This window comes from Conger conger, chromosome 10 (assembly GCF_963514075.1).
Source record: "Conger conger chromosome 10, fConCon1.1, whole genome shotgun sequence".
NCBI classification, from domain to species: domain Eukaryota; kingdom Metazoa; phylum Chordata; class Actinopteri; order Anguilliformes; family Congridae; genus Conger; species Conger conger.
Genome location: NC_083769.1, coordinates 45,954,053 through 45,973,801, shown reverse-complemented (window position 1 = coordinate 45,973,801; position 19,749 = coordinate 45,954,053). Strand labels below are relative to the sequence as shown.

Sequence of the window (19,749 nt, the reverse complement as noted above, 5' to 3'; positions counted from 1 at the left end):
TCCACTATGGATTAAAAGACATTCCAGAAGGAGAAAGGAATAAAGAAAAGACAACAAAGAAAAACAGCAGATGCAAATGGTACAAGTAACTGACCTCCAACTCAAACAGCTGAAGAGTCAGCAGCCAGCTAGAGGAAGAGGCAGAGGACGTGGAAGGGGGAGAGGAAGAGGCAGAGGACGTGGAAGGGGGAGAGGAAGAGGCAGAGGACGTGGAAGGGGGAGAGGAAGAGGCAGAGGACATGGAAGGGAGAGAGGAAGAGGGGCTGGAAGAAGCGGTGACAGAAACGGCCCTTGTCATGTCTGCGGAGAAGAAGGACATTGGGCACGAGACTGTCCCAGGAAATACAAAGGACAGGGCGGAGGAGACCAAAGACTGGGTGAAAGAGGCGGGCAAGAATGGCAATGCGCCCCACGGGGCCGGGGCACAGTGAATCATCCTGATCAGTTCGACGAACATGACTGAATGGGTGGGGGGAAAGGTGGATGGGGCATGCGGCAGACGGGTGAGTCCATATTAATGCTGATAAAATGCAAACCAGGAGATTTACCATATTGGACATTAAAAGTAAATGGGAAAGACATGACCTTTATGGTCGATTCTGGGGTCGGTAATAAGTAAGAATGCATGGAAAGGGGCGCAGCCAGCAATGTCTGGAAGAGGCATACATACCGTGACTGCGGGGGGCCGTTCTGATCTATTTTCACTGAGCTGCTGCCAACTGTTAGGTAAAAGGTAAACACTCCTGGCACAGGTCCCAGAACAACTCTACAGCATCAGCGGGATTATTGGCAGGTGCCAAACCGCTGGAAGTCTCCCCAAAGTCATCTTACAGGCCATGCAAACGGCAATATCCTCTTCGACCAGAGGCCGAGGAGGGTATTACGCCAGTGTTTGAAGAACTATTAAAAGGAGGAATTATTGTGCCATGTACAGGTTCCCCATGTTCTACGCCTATACTGCCAGTACGAAAGCCTGATGGAACTTGGCAATTTGTACAAGATTTGAGGGCAGTAAATTCGGCCATAATTCCTAGAGCCCCTGTGGTGCTTAACCCCGCTACTATTATGTCCCAGATCCCGGGTGAAGCATGCTGGTTTACTGTGATCGATCCAGCATTTTTCAGTATTCCTGTAGCTCAGGAATCGCAACCATGGTTTGCATTTACATTTCAAGGGAAACAATATACGTGGACTCGAATGCCACAGGGCTACGTTGAAAGCTCTGCTGTTTACTCTGCCGCACTAAGTGAATGTTGGGAAGGATTCACTTTTCCCCAATGAAGCAAATTGGTGCAACATGTTGATGATTTATTGGTCTGTTCAGAAACAAAACAAGATTGCACGTGGCGCTTCTCACATTCCTAGCAGAAACTGTGAATAAAATTACAATTGGTACAAGAAACAGTGCGATGTCTAGGTCATGACATTTCTAAAGACGGCCGTTCGTTGGGCTTAGAGAGAATTGAAGCGATTCTCAAAGTACCCAAACCACAGACTAAAACTCAGATGATGTCTTTTTTAGGCATGACAGGATACTGCAGATACTGGATCATGGATTATGCGCAAAGAACACAACTTTCGCAGGATATAATACATGGTAAAAAGTTAGGGTCACATGACCCCTTAGAATGGACTGAGGCGGCAGAAGCCGCATTTTTAGATCTAAAAGGGCAATTACAACTAGCCCCTACATTAGGAACACCAAATATGGACAAAGACTACTCTGATGGTACAAGAGAAGGGCGGATATATGTCCGCTGTCCTGCTCTTTGAGCATGGAGGTAAACAATGACCTGTCGGGTATTACTCAACGAGACTGGACTCAGTAATCCGGGGACTTCCCACCTGCATGCGAGCAGTTGCAGCGGCTGCTGTGGCTGTAGAAGCCGCCTGTGCTTTAGTGGCTTATCGACAGCTCACTGTCCTTGTTCCGCATGCTGTGGCAGAAATACTGCTGAAACAGAAAACCGCTCACCTTTCAGCTTCGCGCATGCTCCACTATCAACATGTATTAACAACCCTACCTAATGTTGTTGTGAAACGATGCACTGTTTTAAATCCCGCTACTCTTCTTCCCACAGAAGCAGACGGAGAACCACATGACTGTGTTGCCGTTTTTGAGGAAATCCTCACCCCCAGACCAGACCTAAAAACAGAACCCATACCATATACGGATATTGAATTTTTCATAGACGGATCCGCCTCAAAGGATCCCACAACCGGTAAAAATCATGTGGATTGCACATGATTGCACAGGATTGCATATGCAATAGTAACCGAACATACAGTACAAGAGTCTACCAGGTCACCTTTCTGCCCAAGCTGCAGAATTGTTCGCCCTTACCCGAGCGTGTCATTTGGCAAAAGGTAAAGTTGTAACAATTTACACAGACAGCTGATATGCATTTGGAGTGATACATGATTTTGATACAATTTGGATTTCTCACCAGTGCGGGAAAACCCATTCAGAATGGACCCCTGGTCAGAAATCTTCTAGATGCCATCATGCTGCCCAGATCTGTTTCCAAATGCACCGCACACACTGGGGACAACACACCCGTGGCTAGAGGAAATTCAGCAGCTGATGCGGCTGCTAAGGCAGCAGCACATGCCCCTGTGAAAACGACCCTCCAAATGTTGAATGAACAAAAAGACCCACAGCTTACAATACAAGAGAGTCAGGAAATGGCTACCGCCACAGAGAAGGCAAAATGGAAAAACAAAGGGTCAAAGGTCGATGGTCTGTTGGTGGGGAAAGCCTCAGGTAAACCTTTTCTACCCCAATGTTTGGTTCCATACTACCTGAAATTGACACATGGAAAGACCCATGTGTCAAAAGGAGGGATGGTGGCAGAAATGGAACAATATTGGGACCTCAGCGCATGTGCATTCAAAAGTCACTCACAAAATTTTTGTTCCAGATGCATCGTGTGTGCAACACACAACGCCGGAGTAGCAGTAAAAACGGAACCAGGCGCTCAACCACCAGCACAAGAGCCGTTTGAGTACTTAATGATGGATTTCATTGAACTAACCCCTTGCAGAGGCCAAAAGTATTGTTTTGTGATCATTGATATGTTTTCAAAATGGATTGAAGTGTTTCCTTGCAGACATGCAGATGCAACAACGGTGGCAAAAGCACTTATTAGGGAAATCATTCCCAGGTGGGGAATTACCGAAACGAATGTCCTCGGATCGAGATTCACATTTCTACAACAATTTGATGAAAGCATTGACCGAACTTTTCTCCATTGACATGCGGTTCCACTGCGCTTATCACCCGGCCAGTGCAGGAGCAGTGGAAAGAGCAAATGGAGAGGTCGAAAACAAGTTGACAAAAACAATGGCGGAGACAGGGCTAGATTGGATAACAGCTCTGCCCATAGTCATGTTGTCCATAAGGTCAGCGATAAGTAAGACGACAGGATTGTCGCCCCACGAGATCATCACGGGAAGACCCATGAGAACCTCTGTGGGTCCCCCGAACACTGGGACAGATCTTGCCCTAGCGGATGATCAAATGGTACACTATTGTGTGGAATTGAATAAGGCTGCGATTTGTCTCAAAGCAGGTAAAAGCAGCACAACCAGCCACACGAGATGAACCTGGACACCAGCTGAGACCAGGAGACTGGGTGAACCTGGACACCAGCTGAGACCAGGAGACTGGGTGAACCTGGACACCAGCTGAAACCAGGAGACTGGGTGAACCTGGACACCAGCTGAGACCAGGAGACTGGGTGAACCTGGACACCAGCTGAGACCAGGAGACTGGGTGAACCTGGACACCAGCTGAAACCAGGAGACTGGGTGGTGGTGAAGGACTTCCAGAGGAAGAGGTGATGCGAACCACGGTTAGCTGAGCGCACTTCCTGGATACACGCCAGTCACTACAGGCTGTACAAACGAGGGGCTCCAGTTGGCTGATGCCTGGGAGCTGAATCCAGTGAGAGGGGAACAACTGGATGTGTGGAGCCGGGACGGGGAAGAATACAAAGCATGAACACTGTTTAGTCTGTGCGGACCAGGGTGCCTTTTTTCCTCATCCATCAGTAAAGAGAATACAAAAGTGAATTCAAGAGGTTTTTGACACTTTTGGTTCAGGATCAAAGGAGTGGCTTTTGGGACTATTGGTTGCATCCAACAGTAGTGTAAGAGTAAGATGATGCCCTAGCCCCAAAAGATCACCCCGGGTTGTGTTGTTTTGTTATTTTTATTTTGTTTTGTTGTTAGCGACACTGCGGATGTGCACCTGTCTGAAATGAGGTGGCTAACGATGTAGTGAGGCACGAAACAGGCACATTACTGTTGGATAAGCTTGCTGTGTGTGCGGCTTAGAAGCTGCAAAGCGGGGAATTATATAGAATATTTTCCCTAGTTAGTGTATGTTTATCTTATGTATCAGTAGGTTTATCTTATGCTATTCTATGTATCAGTATCTGTACTAATTTCCACTAACACAACGCTGAAGACGACACTTAAGTATGACATTTTTGCACTGAATTGTATTATTTCTTGTTTCCTTAAAACACTGGAATGTTTTTGTTTTTTTTAAGTCAAAGTGTTAGAGGGGTTGGTTAAAAGTCTCTGAGATGTGGATGAGAATGTGTAAGACAATCACGAGAGGTGTTCCAGCAACTGCCCCACACACCCTACGACGACGCAGGAGCCAAGAGCGGATGAGCAAAGCAGACCAATGTTTTTTTTTTTTTTTTTTTTTCTCTCTCTGAAAATGTTATCATTTATATGACAAAGGGAGGGATTGTGGGAGAAAAATATAATGTAGTACAATGTAACCTAGGATATATGTATCCAGATATGTACAATGCATATAGTTACAAAACTCCTTAAAAAGAATAAATTGTGCCTCTTTCCCAGTGGCTGCTGAACCGTGAGTCATAAGTGTCCTGTCCTATTGAACTGTGAGAATATTTTGAAAGACAGTTAGGATACATAAGGAGTGGAGAACTTGCTCCAAAGAGGCACATAAATCAAAAGTAGTTCAGCAACAACCTTAAGTTGAAAAAATAACAATTATTATACTACTTTGTAGCTTTAATGTCATATAACATTACCAACCAGTTAGGTGTTTCGTGACATGATGTTGGCACCATACAGAAGTTTATGGAATTACCACATTTGTTTAAATGTCCTTCCTTTGTACTACGTAAAAAAAAAAAAAAAGTTAATTATGACTTGAAAAGATTCTTTGAAAGCTGATGATTTAACGCTAATGCGGCCTGTAGCGTAGTGGTTAAGGCAAATGACTGGGACACACAAGGTCAGTGGTTCTAATCCCGGTGTAGCCACAATAAGATCCGCACAGCCGTTGGGCCCTTGAGCAAGGCCCTTAACCCTGCATTGCTCCAGGGGAGGATTGTCTCCTGCGTAGTCTATTCAACTGTACGTCGCTCTGGATAAGTGCGTCTGCCAAATGCCAATAATGTAATGTAATGTAATGTCTAATGCGTCTTCCTGCTTCTTCACTGTTGCAACCGTGTGAAACGCCTCTTCACCAAATTTGCTAACCTTTCCTATGCTATAAGGTGCAGTGTGTACGGTGAAGTTTGTAAAAACCTGGATCCAAAATTGTCACGTCTAACAATATTACCATCGCTCTGAATGACTAGAATCGGACAGGAAATGTGTCTCCCGGCTTCAGTGGCACATGCCTGCATTGTTTGACAGAAGAAATATATTGGGAATTATACTGGGTTGAACTACAGGGTGTAGGGATGGAACCTTGGCATGTATATGTCAGGACCCTGGTGGCTGGGCTGGATTTGAGTTGGGTGAGGCTCGGTGCGCAAATGGATCCACGCTGTCGGGTTTGGGGGCGTGACGCAGCTGTTTCCTGTTTGACTAATGGAGTCAGGTTTAAAAGAAGCAGGTAAGGGGCAGACGCGAGAGAGATGCCGGGGTTGAATGTTGGATTCCGCGAACGGAATTTTAACTGGTCGATTATATTTCAGTTCGTTGTGTTTGGGTTTCTTTTTCTTTCCTTTTCCCTGTTTTGGTTTCTTTTTTTTTTTGTTTAGACTGTCTCCCGCATTGGCGGTGGTTAGCTGGCTGACCGCCCCGGGAAATCGGGGACGCTACACGGGCGATACTGTGCGTAAGTGTGACCAGCGCTGGGCGATTCCGGTGGAGCTGCGCGGTGTGGCGCCGGACTGGTGCCGTGGCAAAGACCGCACGACTTGGTGGAGGAAAGACGCAGTGGGACTACACTCACCCTGACGAGGGCGGAGGAAACGGTCTTCCACGCGGCGGAAAAGCAACGGGCGGACCAGGACCGGAGCCAGCACAAGCTCACTCCCCATTGGAGGAACAGCGAGGACGCTGAGGGCGGACAGTGCGGCAGTTCCAGCGCGTAGTGTACAGCAGAGTGGTTCGGGGTGCAGTCCGTGTATGTAAATGTGTGGTTTCATACAACTGGGGCCCTGTCTCATGAAGCAGAATTGGCCTGAATAACTGAGTAAAACCTTGAGCCCTCCCAAATCTGGAACACGGGACTGAAGTCAAAAGCCATGTTCCGGGTTTTACCTGTACCCAGGTAACCCTTTTTGTGAAATACCCCGCGTGGGCCAGTATTCAAAAATTTGATTTCAATAATCAGATGGGATTAAATTCCAAAACTGGGTTAAATTCCAAAACTGGGTATTTCAAAACTTGAATATGTGATCCTGACAATAAAAATTGGGATTAAATCCTACCTAGAATCGAGATCAAATATTGTTTTGGGGTGTTTCAAAATTTGAAGGAGGAGATTAGGATAGTTTTGATATGGAAAATCATGCTCGTCTTGATCCCACTTAAAGGGTGGACTCAGGATGGATTCAAGGTTGATGTTGAATTGGATCCAATCCTTGCACATTATTATGAACACAAATCCTTCTATAAAACGGTATCGATTCTAAATGGCCAAAATGGTATTATAAATAAATAAATATTAATAAAGTATTTTCCAGAAGAACCCCACAAAAAAAGTTGTCTAAAGAAAACTGCAAGCCTTACAAATGAGTAAATGCATTGGGGTATTTTATTTGAAAGTATATTATCAGTTCTAAAATTGCTGCAAAAAAAAGATTTTCACAGTTCCTCAGAACATGCTATACCAGAATAAAATGCATTTATTACATTGAATTCTGAAATTAGACTGACTTTTTTGCCTTTGTCTTTTGTATTGATGATTCAAATAGGTGAATATGAATAATATACAAACTCATGCCTGTTTGTCTTAATGAAACGTTGCATTATTTTGACCAACAGAAGGTGGCGCGCTGTATCCAAATAATGCTTGTCTGGATTCTGTAAATCGGATCTTGTGCTGTCTCGATCAGAATGATTCTGTCTGAAAATTATTTGAAAAACGGAGACAGAACCTAGAACATCAATTTTATCTGGGATAGCAAAAACACTATTCCAAAATCTGGTTAATTCTGATCTGAAGAGATCTTAATGAGATTTTAATCTCGAGATTAACAGTTTTGAAATACCCTACTGGGCCCTGGTGATTTGCAATAAGCCCCCGTTGTTGTGGAACAATCTTCGGCAATACTTTACACAGAACCCCTTCAGATAAAACGTTCATATTTAAATTGCCTGAACATGCCACACAGGATTGACTGACGGTGATAACTGATTCCTGCATTATTTCCTTTGCTGACAGTTCCTCACCTTTGCGATGCTCAATCTTGGCTGGTTTTATTTACAAGTGTAAACGACATTTAGCACAACTATATTTGTATGCTACGCATATCCCACTTTATTTAACTTCTGACGTATCAGATACATGCGCATATAATAAGTGGCACGTTTAAATTCTGGTCGACGCTTGCGTGAGAAAGAATACAGACGATGCGACACTAGGGTGAGAGAATAAAAATGAGATGGAACAAACATGCTTTCAACAAATGTGGGTTCTGTGGGGTCAGTCTATTCACTGACCCTACAATATAAAGCGGGCGTTATTTTTATTTTTTGTTTGTTTTTCATTACATTACATTATTGGCATTTGGCAGACGCTCTTATCTAGTTGATTAGGCTAAGCAGGAGACAATCCCCCCTGGAGCAATGCAGGGTTAAGGACCTTGCTCAAGGGTCCAACGGCTGTGCGGATCTTATTGTGGCTACACTGGGAATCGAAAGGCCGACCTTGCGGGTCCTAGTGATGTACCTTAACCACTACACAACCATTTTTCAAACGTGATACATTTATAGTTTAGTTCCAAGATTTACCAGTTCCTCAGTAAGTGAAAAGCATCAAATCTATAAATACCAAAAGCACGCAGCTATGATGACCAAGAACATTAGTCATCTCGACTGGCAGACAAGGACAGGACGTATTAGGTCATTTCCGCTTTAAGATGTGGCAGAATTTGCGTGTGACAAAGGTGTCCCCTCCCCCCCCTCCCCCCCCCCTTTGCTTCCCGAACTACGTCTCTCTTTTTTCACAGCCCAGAACCAGAAGGTTCCGGACTCAAGGAGTCAGAGATTGAAAACACGTGTCTACTACAACTTGTGGATTTGTGGTAATGACTGTTGTAGGATGCTTTATTTATATCAGTTCGCGTGATATTTTACCTTCTGTTTCCCAAATTATCATATATCTGATTAAGTATTTCTGTTTTTTATCTTCGCAGCCTCAAATGAACTTCATCTCGAAGGTCAGTACAATGAGGTGAGTGAAACGTCTTCAACAGGCGACCTTGGTAGAATTTCTCTAAGGCGACTGTACATGATTCTGCGATCACATCCAGTTTTCAGTGGTCACACATTGTCTACTTGGAGCGAGGGAACAAAAAAAAAGAAGCTTTTGCTATTGGGTGAACCGTGTAGGAATTATTTACGTTTTTATGCCTGCACCAAAGAAGCGAATACACTCGACTAATAAGAAACGGCCAACTGTCCAATTACTTTGGTCCGCTAAAATGGAGGGACTATGTATAAAAATGGATGTGATTCCTTCACGGATCACCCAATATGGATGTAAATATCCTCAAATTACAGGTGACAGTGGTCTTTTTAACCTCATATTCACCGTTTCATTTTGAATCCAACCTGCTGGAGTACAGAGGCAATAGGATAGCAATTGTACCACTGTCTAAATACTGCTCTGTATATGGAATAACAGGGACATTTTTTATAAAAAATGACTGTCTTATGGAAAATGTTTCTCGAACAGCATAATGTTGGTGAACCAGCTTTTTAGAATTTCTGAATTCTTATGGATGTTTAATACCCCAGTTCACCTGGAGGAATTTGCTATAGTTACAGATGCTATTCCCACTGGGGTTGTGATGCTCTTTCGGGATGTAGCCTCAAATAGCCCAGATTGCTTGGATATGCTTTTGTGCACAATTTAAATGAAATTATCTCAGCATACAAGCTTTATTTCAGAATGATGTAGTAGGCACTGAATACGTACATATTGAATTATTGGGGAATTATGTAAGTATGGGGGTGACATGGCTCAGGCAGTAAGAGCAGTCGTCTGGCAGTCGGAGGGTTGCCGGTTCGATCCCCCGCCCGGGCTGTGTCAAAGTGTCCTTGAGCAAGACACCTAACCCCCAAATGCTCCTGACGAGCTGGTCGGCGCCTTGCATGGCAGCCAATCGCCGTTGGTGTGTGTGTGTGTGTGTGTGTGTGTGTGTGTATGAATGGGTGAATGAGAAGCATCAATTGTACAGTGCTTTGGATAAAGGTGCTATATGAATGACAACCGTGATTATTCACCAGTCTTGGAATTTACCCTCTAAATAAGATTAACAAGAAAAATTCAAAATAATACCCGAATTGTATTGCTGCAATTTAAAAAATTATAATTCTGGAAACCATATTTCATTTATTTTGGAACTGCTCGTACCATTCTCGGTGTGTTTGGTCAAAAAATTGTACTTTTAAATCATACAGACTGTGATTTTACACTTTAATTTGAAGATTTCATATTTATACATCTAACATTTAGCCAAAGCAAACCACTGTGCAGAAAGAAACATCAAAATATTTTTCTCATTATTTTCAAATCAATAATGATGCTCAATGCACCACCGTTTGTGTTTAAATAAACATTTATTTCTTTATTTCTGTCGCACTTTTCTTTTTTCCTCTTTTGGGTTTGAACAGTTTCTTTTCACAAGTATATGGTTGAAGTTGAAAAATATCATTTTGTTTCTGAATGTTTTGTTGTTTTAAAAACCTGATTTGATATTCTGATTTGACAGGAATGCATATTTCTACCTGCTGGTTGTAGATTTGCAGTCCTGGTCCTGCTTGGCATTATTTATAAATTCATGCATACTTTTAATTGTTTTGCACAGGCAACATTGTTGCTTTTCATATGACACTGATTTCACAAGCAAAATGATTATTGTAGAGGTTAAAAATAGTCCACGGAAATTGCAATGTGGTTTACTCGTTCAATTCGTTCCATTAATCCACTTCAGAGTCCGTTGTAAAAAATGAACATAATCCTTTTATTGAAGTTCCAAGGCAACAAAAATGTAATAATCCACTGAATTACAAGAACAAATAATAGAATGTGACCGCGACTGCGGTAAGCAAACCGTTTGCTTCCACAGATTCTTTTAATCTTACCGCTCTCACTAGCAACCTAAGAACATGTGCCTCACGTGATAAAACACCCGGAAATTTCCTAGTTCCCTTTCTTAAAGCTGCAGTACTCAATTACAAACGCTAATGTATACAGGAAAATAATGCATTTACTAAATAATCTACGAACTATTGCATGAATTTACCAATTATTTCGCTTCAATCATCTTAACAATTTTAATATCAAATTAACTGTTTAATCAAAACGAACTGTATAGTCAATATGAACTGTAATCAATATAAATTATGTTTACAATTGTTCATAGCCGTGTTATGGCCTCTACAATTATTTTTACATATTTACTCCATAATGGCAGTAGTATGACACAATAACACAGTACAAGTAATATTGGCTACTATTGTGAATGTACGTAATGCAATATAATGCCTCACAATCCTTTGATTAAATCTTTCTTCTTTTTCAGACTGAAAAACTGTTTGGGACTCAGCATATTGTTTGGTGTTCTGTTACCGTTCATCGTGTTTGTGAGGTAGGAATGTCTCCTTCACCATGCAAGAATAAACAGAAACAGCCTGAGCTAAAGAATCAAAATGTCACATTACAGAATAGAGTGACAATGTGCACACTTTCACTAATTTATTTATTTGTAAATTTTTAAGTGTACTGTATCCATTTTATTTATTTTTGTTCCTGTTTCATTCTGTTGCTGTAATGTGATTCTCGAAACATCTCTCACAAAGTCAATGGACAGCATTGCATATCTCGGGTCTATCAGGGTGGGGTTTGAGCGGAGGAACAAGTGCGACTGAATAAAACCCCTCCTTGATCCCAGGGGCGGAGTACAGGGATAAGTGGGACAAAACAATGAGAATAACTCCCGTAACGGGGGAGAAACAAAAACAAACCCGAAGGCGATTCTTAATAGGGAAACAGAAAAGGAGCCCAAAATGGCTGAAGAAAATAAAACAACCCTTAGAAAACAGGTCAAGTGTACCGACCAGTAACTGTGCTGAATAACGAGCACAGAGAGTGCCCAATCAGGGGCAATGAAATAAAAATACAACCTAGCCAAAAACAGCGTAGGCTAAACAAAAACCATGAGGCGCAGCTCAGGAATAAACACAAACCAAAATACATTTACCGGGGACAACGTCCCTCTACCGCCGGCTCACACGAACCCAAAATAAAAAAATGAAAATAAAACCACACCAAACGCCTTCCTACCTTTTAGAATAACTGTTGGTAAGTTTGGTTAAGTGAACACACACCTGCACAGTACCTGACTCAAACCTCAAGTCTACCGTGTGTATTTACCGGCTTGGTGTTAGAGCGAACAGTAACACAAAAGCACTGAGGCTCATACAAAATGGCTTTAAATACTCAGCTGGGAGGTCATTCCCCTAATGCAAATGAGGAACAGGTGATAACAATGATCCCAGGCCCTCTAGCGGTCACCACGGGAATAACCTCCCACGATGACAGGGTCATTCTGAGATGGCGCTTACATTTTATTGTTTCATTGAATCTCTTAGGTTAGCATATTGCAGCTACATACACCAGTACTGCTGGACATTACCACGTAGCAGCAGTTGTACACTCGTGTAAAGCAGTTTGCACTTTGTTTTTGAAAGGCAATTTATTTTTGTATGAGGAATAATTCGTTTTTTGGTCTTAAAGACAAGCTGAAATCAAAATTCACTTTTTCCTGAATTTGGTCAATTCTTCTTAACCATATGAACGCATCTTAAAGTATATGTTTAAAAAGTAAGATAACATTTTAGTGCTTCTGTATTTTCACTGTCGTATACGTCATAATCGTGGAAGCTAGTGCTCGGCAAACTGTTTCAGCTTATCTTTCAAGGTGCATCTCCTACAGAGCCTTGCAGACCTGCCTCTTAAGTGTGTCTTCCTGTTTGTTCCTCTGAAACAATACTGATTTCCTATCCTTTACCAGGCAGCCTTTTAGTTGTGTCTTAAAGGGGAAAGAACTTACGTGTAACTAATTACAAACATAAAATGTTGCAGGAAAAAGTCACGATTCATCAGGGAAAACTATAAGATGTGCCTTATGTTTTGAAGTTTGAAATTTGATGAAGCAAACGTGTCTGTTGTAATGTTCAGGTTTTCTGAAAGCCCTCTGAGGAAATATCAGCTTCCTCCTGCTGCAAAGCCAGAACCTGGAGACCATGTAGACACCTCCCTGGATCTCAGGTGAGTCACATGAACAGTACTGTGTGTGTTCAGCCGTTATTTGTTGAACGTAATGATGTTTGTTATTTATTAATCGGTGATCCTGAGCAGTTCCTTTACAGGGAACAGGTAAGGTGGTATTCTTTGCTTTATTCAGACAGGTAGAAAACATCGGTGCCATCGTCTGGATCATTCAGTTTCTTTAGTGCGGAAACGGAAAGACCCAGCGTACCAAATACGCTGCCAATTTAAACAAAACATAGGGTCACCTTGGAGTGAGGTGTGGGCAATGTTATCTTCATATATATAACCTTGTGACCACACAGACAAGCTCAGACGTTTGTGATGAAATAATATCCAGGTTACAGAATGATGCCTTGTCAATATTACCCTTTTTTCCCCCCCTATTTTGTCCCTCTTCTCAGCTCCCGAACCGATGTGATGACATCGACGGACTGGGGAGCTCCCATTTTGTGGGACGGGATGTTTGATCCTGACACCTACGACAAGTATCACCAAAAAATGGGCACCTCTGTGGCACTGACTGTGTTCGCCGTCGGGAGGTTAGCGCTGTTTGTGACACGTTCGGGCCTCTCCTGTCTGCTGTCCGCAAGTCCACCCGTGGAGCTGAATCTAGTGTCTTCCCCTGACGGAGCCCATGATATCACACCATTCAGAGCAGAACACAAGCTTGTTTGCGCTTTCTTAAATCTATAGCGGAGGTGGTGGCAGTACAAGTTCTTGGCGGACATTTTAAATTATTGCTGATTTGTTTAACACAACGCAGCACAGCTTGCTTTAATTCATCATATGCACCAAATTCAGTGGGAATTGAATGATTAACAGAGCTGTTTGCTGCAATTAATTGAATTATTTTACTGGCTTGATCCTGAATCAAAATAAGAAACATCAACTGATGGAGGACTGAAATATGTGAGGGATCAATGAGATGATTCAACAAAAGTTGTTGGAAAGAGTTTGATAATATAAATAATTTGCTATTTAGCTGACGCTTTCATCCAAAGTGACGTACAGTTGATTAGACTAAGCAGGGGACAAGTCAGGGTTCATGGCTACACTGCTTGACCTTAGAAGTACAAGCTTCTATCTGTATTCTGAGTGGTTTTGAGATATGGAGCTTCAAAGATTCCAAAGTGAATGGGCTACAAGCAGATGCCTATTAAATCGAGCATTTTTTCATACCTTTAAAAAGCTCTTTTGTGTAAAACCTCACACATATATGCCCTATAAACAACATATTTATGACAAAAAATTTGTGTCAAAAATGTCAGTTGGACATTGTAATTCTAAGGTCTTGACTGGGTATTGAACCACCAACCATCCCAGTCCTAGTTATGTACCGGCGCCTAATAGGCTGCTCATAATATTAATGTTTGATAATGTTGGGGGGAGAGGGATGGGGTTGTCTTATGGGCCCAGGTTGCAGTTTAAATGGATGGGTTTTTCAGTGTGTCAGAAGATGGCGGGTAACTATTCTAAGAGAAATGAGGAACCTCCGACACTGCATACGTAACACTCTGCTGTGTATTTCTGTGTGCCTTTTTAACAGATATCAGGAAGCGTACCTGATAGATCTGCTGTCCTCAGCGGAACTCCACTTCATGGAGGGTTTACCGGTGACGTACTACGTGTTCACCGACGCCCCAGAGAATGTGCCGGGGCTCCAGCTGAAGGCTGGCCGGGCCCTGAAGATCATCAAGGTCAAGAGGCACGAGCGCTGGGAGGACATCTCCATGATGCGCATGAAGACCCTCGCGGACACCATCAAGAGACGCATCCGTCACGGCCACCGGTACGTCTTCTGCCTGGACGTGGACATGGTCTTCGCCGGTCGCTTCGGCTCGGAGGCACTCGGGGAGTCGGTTGCCCTGCAGCACTCCTCCTTCTACAACACCCCCAAGGTAAGGTACACCTACGACCGCAACCCCAACTCCACGGCCTGCATGGAGACTGGGGACCTGTACTACCACGCGGCCGTGTTCGGGGGCACGTGGGAGTCCGTGGCGAACCTGACCGAGAGCTGTCACCGGGGCATAATGACGGACAAGAGGAACGGGGTGGAGGCTCTGTGGCACGACGAGAGCCACCTCAACAAGTACTTCTGGCTCAACAAGCCCAGCAGAGTGCTCTCGCCAGAGTACGGCTGGAACCCCCTCAACGGGCCCAGCCGAGAGATACACGTCAAGCGGCTGCTCTGGGCTGAGAAACACCACAGCGAACTCAGGACCTAGAGGTACCATGGACCAAAAATAAAACAAAAATAAAACCTTTATATGCACGATATATCACAAAACAATTGCACATTTACAACATGCAGTATTAACTTATTTTTGGCACGATTATGTTGTTTACGAGGGTACTAAATATGTGTGAAGTTTTACACACAAAAAAACAGTTTTAAAAGTGTGAAAAAATGCAAAAATGTATCTGCTTGGAGCCGATTCACTTTGGAATCTTTGAAGCTCAATATATCAAAACCACTCAGGACACTGAACCTTATCCTGTAACTCAAAGATCACAATATTTTGCCCCAATTAAAAAAAAGGATTTCAGTTATCAGCACAAAACTGTAAAACTTGCAAAAACTGTACATAACTGCAATCAACACAGTAATATCCTCCATGGACATAGAAAATGACTGATTCTTCATAATCAACATTTACAGCCTCTGTTGGTATTGCTTCCATGGGATTACTGTATGGTATGAATCTGTAACTGATCACTGCCACTGACTTCCAAAAAAAAGCTTAACCTTTCTATGGGAACGCGCTTATGCAACCACTCCACCACCATCTTATGGTCCATAGCAGGGCTGTGATAGTGCCTTTCCATCAGGAAGGATTTAATGAATGTCAATCAACGTGTCGCCATATGTAAACGGTTTTCCTTCCTTGAAACATGCCGGTATTTTCAATGTTAAAGCCCATTTGCTATACATTTCCGGCCATTTGTCACGGATGTTTGAATTGAATTCGTAAAACCGTCTTTTCTCCGTGGGCAGAGGTTGTTGGGGGGTGACTTCAGGAAATAGCAAAGCGCTAAGTCACTGCGGGGAATGCTATCGTTTCGTTAAAAGGTCCGTTCTGTATTTACATTTTCGTTGACTTGACAATGAGCAATGAGCTCTGGTGCAGTTCCCTAGCAACGCAATTAAAGATTGCGAAAAACAAAAACCACTTGCCTACTTGGAAGTTAGCCAGGCTACTTTGTTCAACTTCCCAGTCCTTCCCATGTTCATTTTAACATCGTCCGTAAATTCCAACGGCTGCCTCGAAGCTAAACGACTCGTTAGAAAAATCTATTTAAAAACAAACTGTTTGTATGCTTTATAAATTGGTAAACAGCGAAGTAATGTAGGCCTAATGTAGGGCTTTAACATCCAAAATACCAGAATATAGTATTTCAACAGGAAACATCTGGCTGGAAATGGTCTGCCTTTAAACACCCAGTTCCCTTCATGGGGTTATTATGACTGGATCATTGACAATATCAATTTTAGTATGCCAGTGTCTGTGTCTGAACCCAGGAGTGGAATAAAATTCTAATTCCATCCATTTCATGTTGCTACCACAGCCACTTTATGCTTGTAACTATCAAGATTTCTTCAAACTTCAAACAGTGGCTTATTGTGGTTTGAGACAAACAAGATTTTAATTATATGAATACATACACAAGGCCACCTTTTGTTGCAGTTTGTGATGTCTTATCAGCTATGGTGTTTTCCATTCGAAGCGCAGTTAATGGCTTTAAATCTCTGATTTTCCTTAAAGTATTTTGTGGAATTGTTAATTGCATTGCTAATTTAAATGTTTTTATATTTATTACGACTTACAGAGTAGGGGAGAGCTGGGTAAGTTGTCACGCTGTTCATTCCTCTAACACTCGTCACTTCCTCAAAAAATGTGAATGCGGCAGCCTGTAGCGTAGTGGTTAAGACTGGGACCCGCAAGGTCGGTGGTTCGATCCCCGGTGTAGCCACAGTGAGATCCACACAGCCGTTGGGCCCTTGAGCAAGGCCCTTAACTCTGCTCCTATTTAGTCTAATCAACTGTACGTCGCTCTGGACAAGAGCATCTGCCAAATGCCATTAATGTAATCTTCTCAGGTCAACCTCCTGTTTTTTGTGGTCAAAGCCATAGATACAGAAACGTAGATACCTCATCGGCCCCTGCTCTCGTCGCTTTGAATGTGATAATCAAAATATACATTATAACTATCCACAGTAATATTCTTATCGGCCTAGGTAACTATAGCTGTGAAATCTCTTTTGATACTTTTGCGCCCAAAAAATGTTAGAAAACAGTGAAAAGTGTGACTATGCCCTCCTCTCCCCTATTTAAGAAGAATTTTGTTCTGTCCTGTGGATTTTCAGTGCTGTGTCTAGGTTTGGACTACAGTGATTTCTTGTAATGTAATTTAATGTATTATAATGAATTCTTCAACAATCTTGAAATGGAAATTGATTCTTGATGAATATAAATCAATAATTTGGTGATGTACAATACTGTGCAATTTTAGGCAGGTGCGAAAAAATGCTGTAAAGTTAGAATGCTTTCAAAAATAGAAATCTTAATGGTTTATTTTTATCAATTAACAAAATGCAAAGTGAGGGAACATAAGAAAAATCTAAATCAATTCAATATTTGGTGTGACCACCCTTTGCCTTCAAACCAGCATCAATTATTCTAGGTACACTTCAAAGTCAGGGATTTTGTAGGCATATACTCAGGTGTGTGATTAACCAATTATACCAAACAGGAGCCAATGACCCTCAAAGCAACAAGACATAGCAACAAGACACATAGCAAGGCAGACAAGGGTTTCCAGATGTGCTGTCCAAGCTCTGTTGAAGAAGCACAAAGAAACGGGCAACGTTGAGGACCGTAGATGCAGTGGTCGGTCAAGGAAACTTAATGCAGCAGAGGAAAGACACATCATGCTTACTTCCCTTCTTAGTGCCATCAGCTCAGAATTGGCAGAAACCAGTGGAGCCCATGTACATCTATTGTGCTGGTCAGAAGTAGTCTTCATGGAAGAATTGCGACCAAAAAGCCATACCTCCGACGTGGAAACAAGGCCAAGTGACTGAACTGTGTATGAAAACACAGGACCTGGGGTGCAGAAAAATAGCAGCAGGTTCTCTGGGCTGATGAGTCGATGTGAAACATTTGGCTGTAGTAGAAGGCAGTTTGTTCACCGAAGGGCTGGAGAGCGGTACAAGAATGAGTGTCTGCAGGCAACAGTGAAGCATGGTGGAGGTTCCTTGCAAGTTTGAGGCTGCATTTCTGCAAATGGAGTTGGGGATTTGGTCAGAATGAATGGTCTCCTCAATGCTGAGAAGTACAGGCAAATACTATCAGGGAGGCATCTGATTGGCCCCAAATTTATTCTGCAGCAGGACAACAACCCCAAACATACAGCCAATGTCAATAAGAACTATCTTCAGCATAAAGAAGAACAAGGAGTCCTGGAAGTGATGGTATGGCCCCCACAGAGCCCTGATCTCAACGTCATCGAGTCTGTCTGGGATTACATGAAGAGACCAGCATTTGAGGCTGCCTAAATCCACAGAAGAACTGTGGCTAGTTCTCTTAAAATGTCTGGAATAACCTACCTGCGAAGTTCCTTCAAAAACTGTGTGCAAGTATACCTAGAAGAATTGATGCAGTTTTGAAGGCAAAGGGTGGTCACACCAAATATTGATTTGATTTAGATTTTTCTTATGTTCATTTACTTCTTCTGTTTATGCATTTTGTTAATTGATAGAAATTTTAAGTTTATTTTTATTTTTTAAAGAATTATTCTTTTACAGCATTTTATCACACCTGCCTAAAACTTTTGCACAGCACTGTATTTGTGTGAAGATGTGCACTGTGCTTCTGTGTCCACTATGGCCACATTTCCTCTTAATGAGTAAGTGAATTAAATCAAATTTGTGTGTTAATCTGTAGAGCCTCTCTACTATTCTGTATCTCCACCACTGGTAGGTGGAATTGACAAAGTGATTATCTCTCGGCTCTGGAAAATGGAGTAACCCGTTTCCTTTTCGGAGATAGAGAAGTATGGCTGGTATAGGAGTGTCAACCTTTGAACCTTTTGCTCTCAATAAGAGTCTACTAAATGCCTGTAATGTAATGTAAAAAAAGATATTTATGTTATTTATGTTATCGGGTGATTATGGCAATGGTTGCCTTTTAAAATGTTCTTGTGTAATAAACCAGACACACTGTGAAATGTAATGATACTGAATAATGGGAAAATAAAATGATTGTGAATTAAACTGCAGTGTCAGGGCTTGGTTTGTCTGGGTGAGAAACACATGAGTGAGTCTACAGCTGATACTGTAGTTATTTTCTCCAATTTCTTCAATCTGGTTTTAAATGGTTATTAATCATAATTATTCTCTGGTTGGTTTTCTGGTAGGTGCAGCTTGCCAGGTTGATCTGTACATACCACTGCCTGCTGTAATGGAGTCTCATATTGTCAGTGAACTGAACTACATGGTGATCCAGATTAACTTGAGGTTTCCAGCATGAACAGTCTAATCACTCAGTAAATAATTTCAGTAATGGCACCATATGTATGTAAAGTATGTAAACATCATTGTCTAATTCTGATATAGCTGCTTCATGGTAAATCTTGAATATGACACAAATATCTTTGACCTTAGACTGATAGATGTGTCTGTACACCGAACCTCAGAAAATGAATGATTCTGTATTTGAGAATTTGGGCATTTAATTATGAAAAATACAATGTTTTTATGGACACTACAATTCAACAAATGAAACAGGAGAACAATCAAAAAGTACAGTCGATAAAAATCACAAGTCATTTCTTTATAGTTTCTGCTCCCTTCTTGGCATGTCAGCCTGACTAGTGTTGCAATAACCATACCAGTACCCTTTATTTAGCAGTTGGATACTGCTCGTCAAGTATACATTACTCCCTCATATTACATATTA

At 42.2% G+C, this 19,749-nt stretch overlaps 1 protein-coding gene across 1 annotated transcript; it reads left to right on the top strand.

The window, feature by feature from the left end:
• Positions 1 to 239: 239 nt before the first annotated feature.
• Positions 240 to 15,015, top strand: LOC133139571 (alpha-1,3-galactosyltransferase 2-like). The gene is made up of 6 exons (XM_061259144.1): positions 240 to 427; positions 6,188 to 6,352; positions 11,037 to 11,102; positions 12,695 to 12,784; positions 13,189 to 13,326; positions 14,334 to 15,015. The coding sequence occupies exons 1-6, from the start codon at positions 240 to 242 to the stop codon at positions 15,013 to 15,015; spliced, it is 1,329 nt and encodes a 442-aa protein (XP_061115128.1).
• Positions 15,016 to 19,749: the final 4,734 nt, after the last annotated feature.

Bases quoted from the DNA above. Each gene is read 5' to 3' on its own strand.
- LOC133139571 (XM_061259144.1), top strand. From the start codon at position 240: ATGGAAGGGAGAGAGGAAGAGGGGCTGGAAGAAGCGGTGACAGAAACG. The intron at 428-6,187 runs GTGAATCATCCT...GCCGTGGCAAAG, and splicing joins CCCCACGGGGCCGGGGCACA to ACCGCACGACTTGGTGGAGG. The intron at 13,327-14,333 runs GTTAGCGCTGTT...CCTTTTTAACAG, and splicing joins ACTGTGTTCGCCGTCGGGAG to ATATCAGGAAGCGTACCTGA.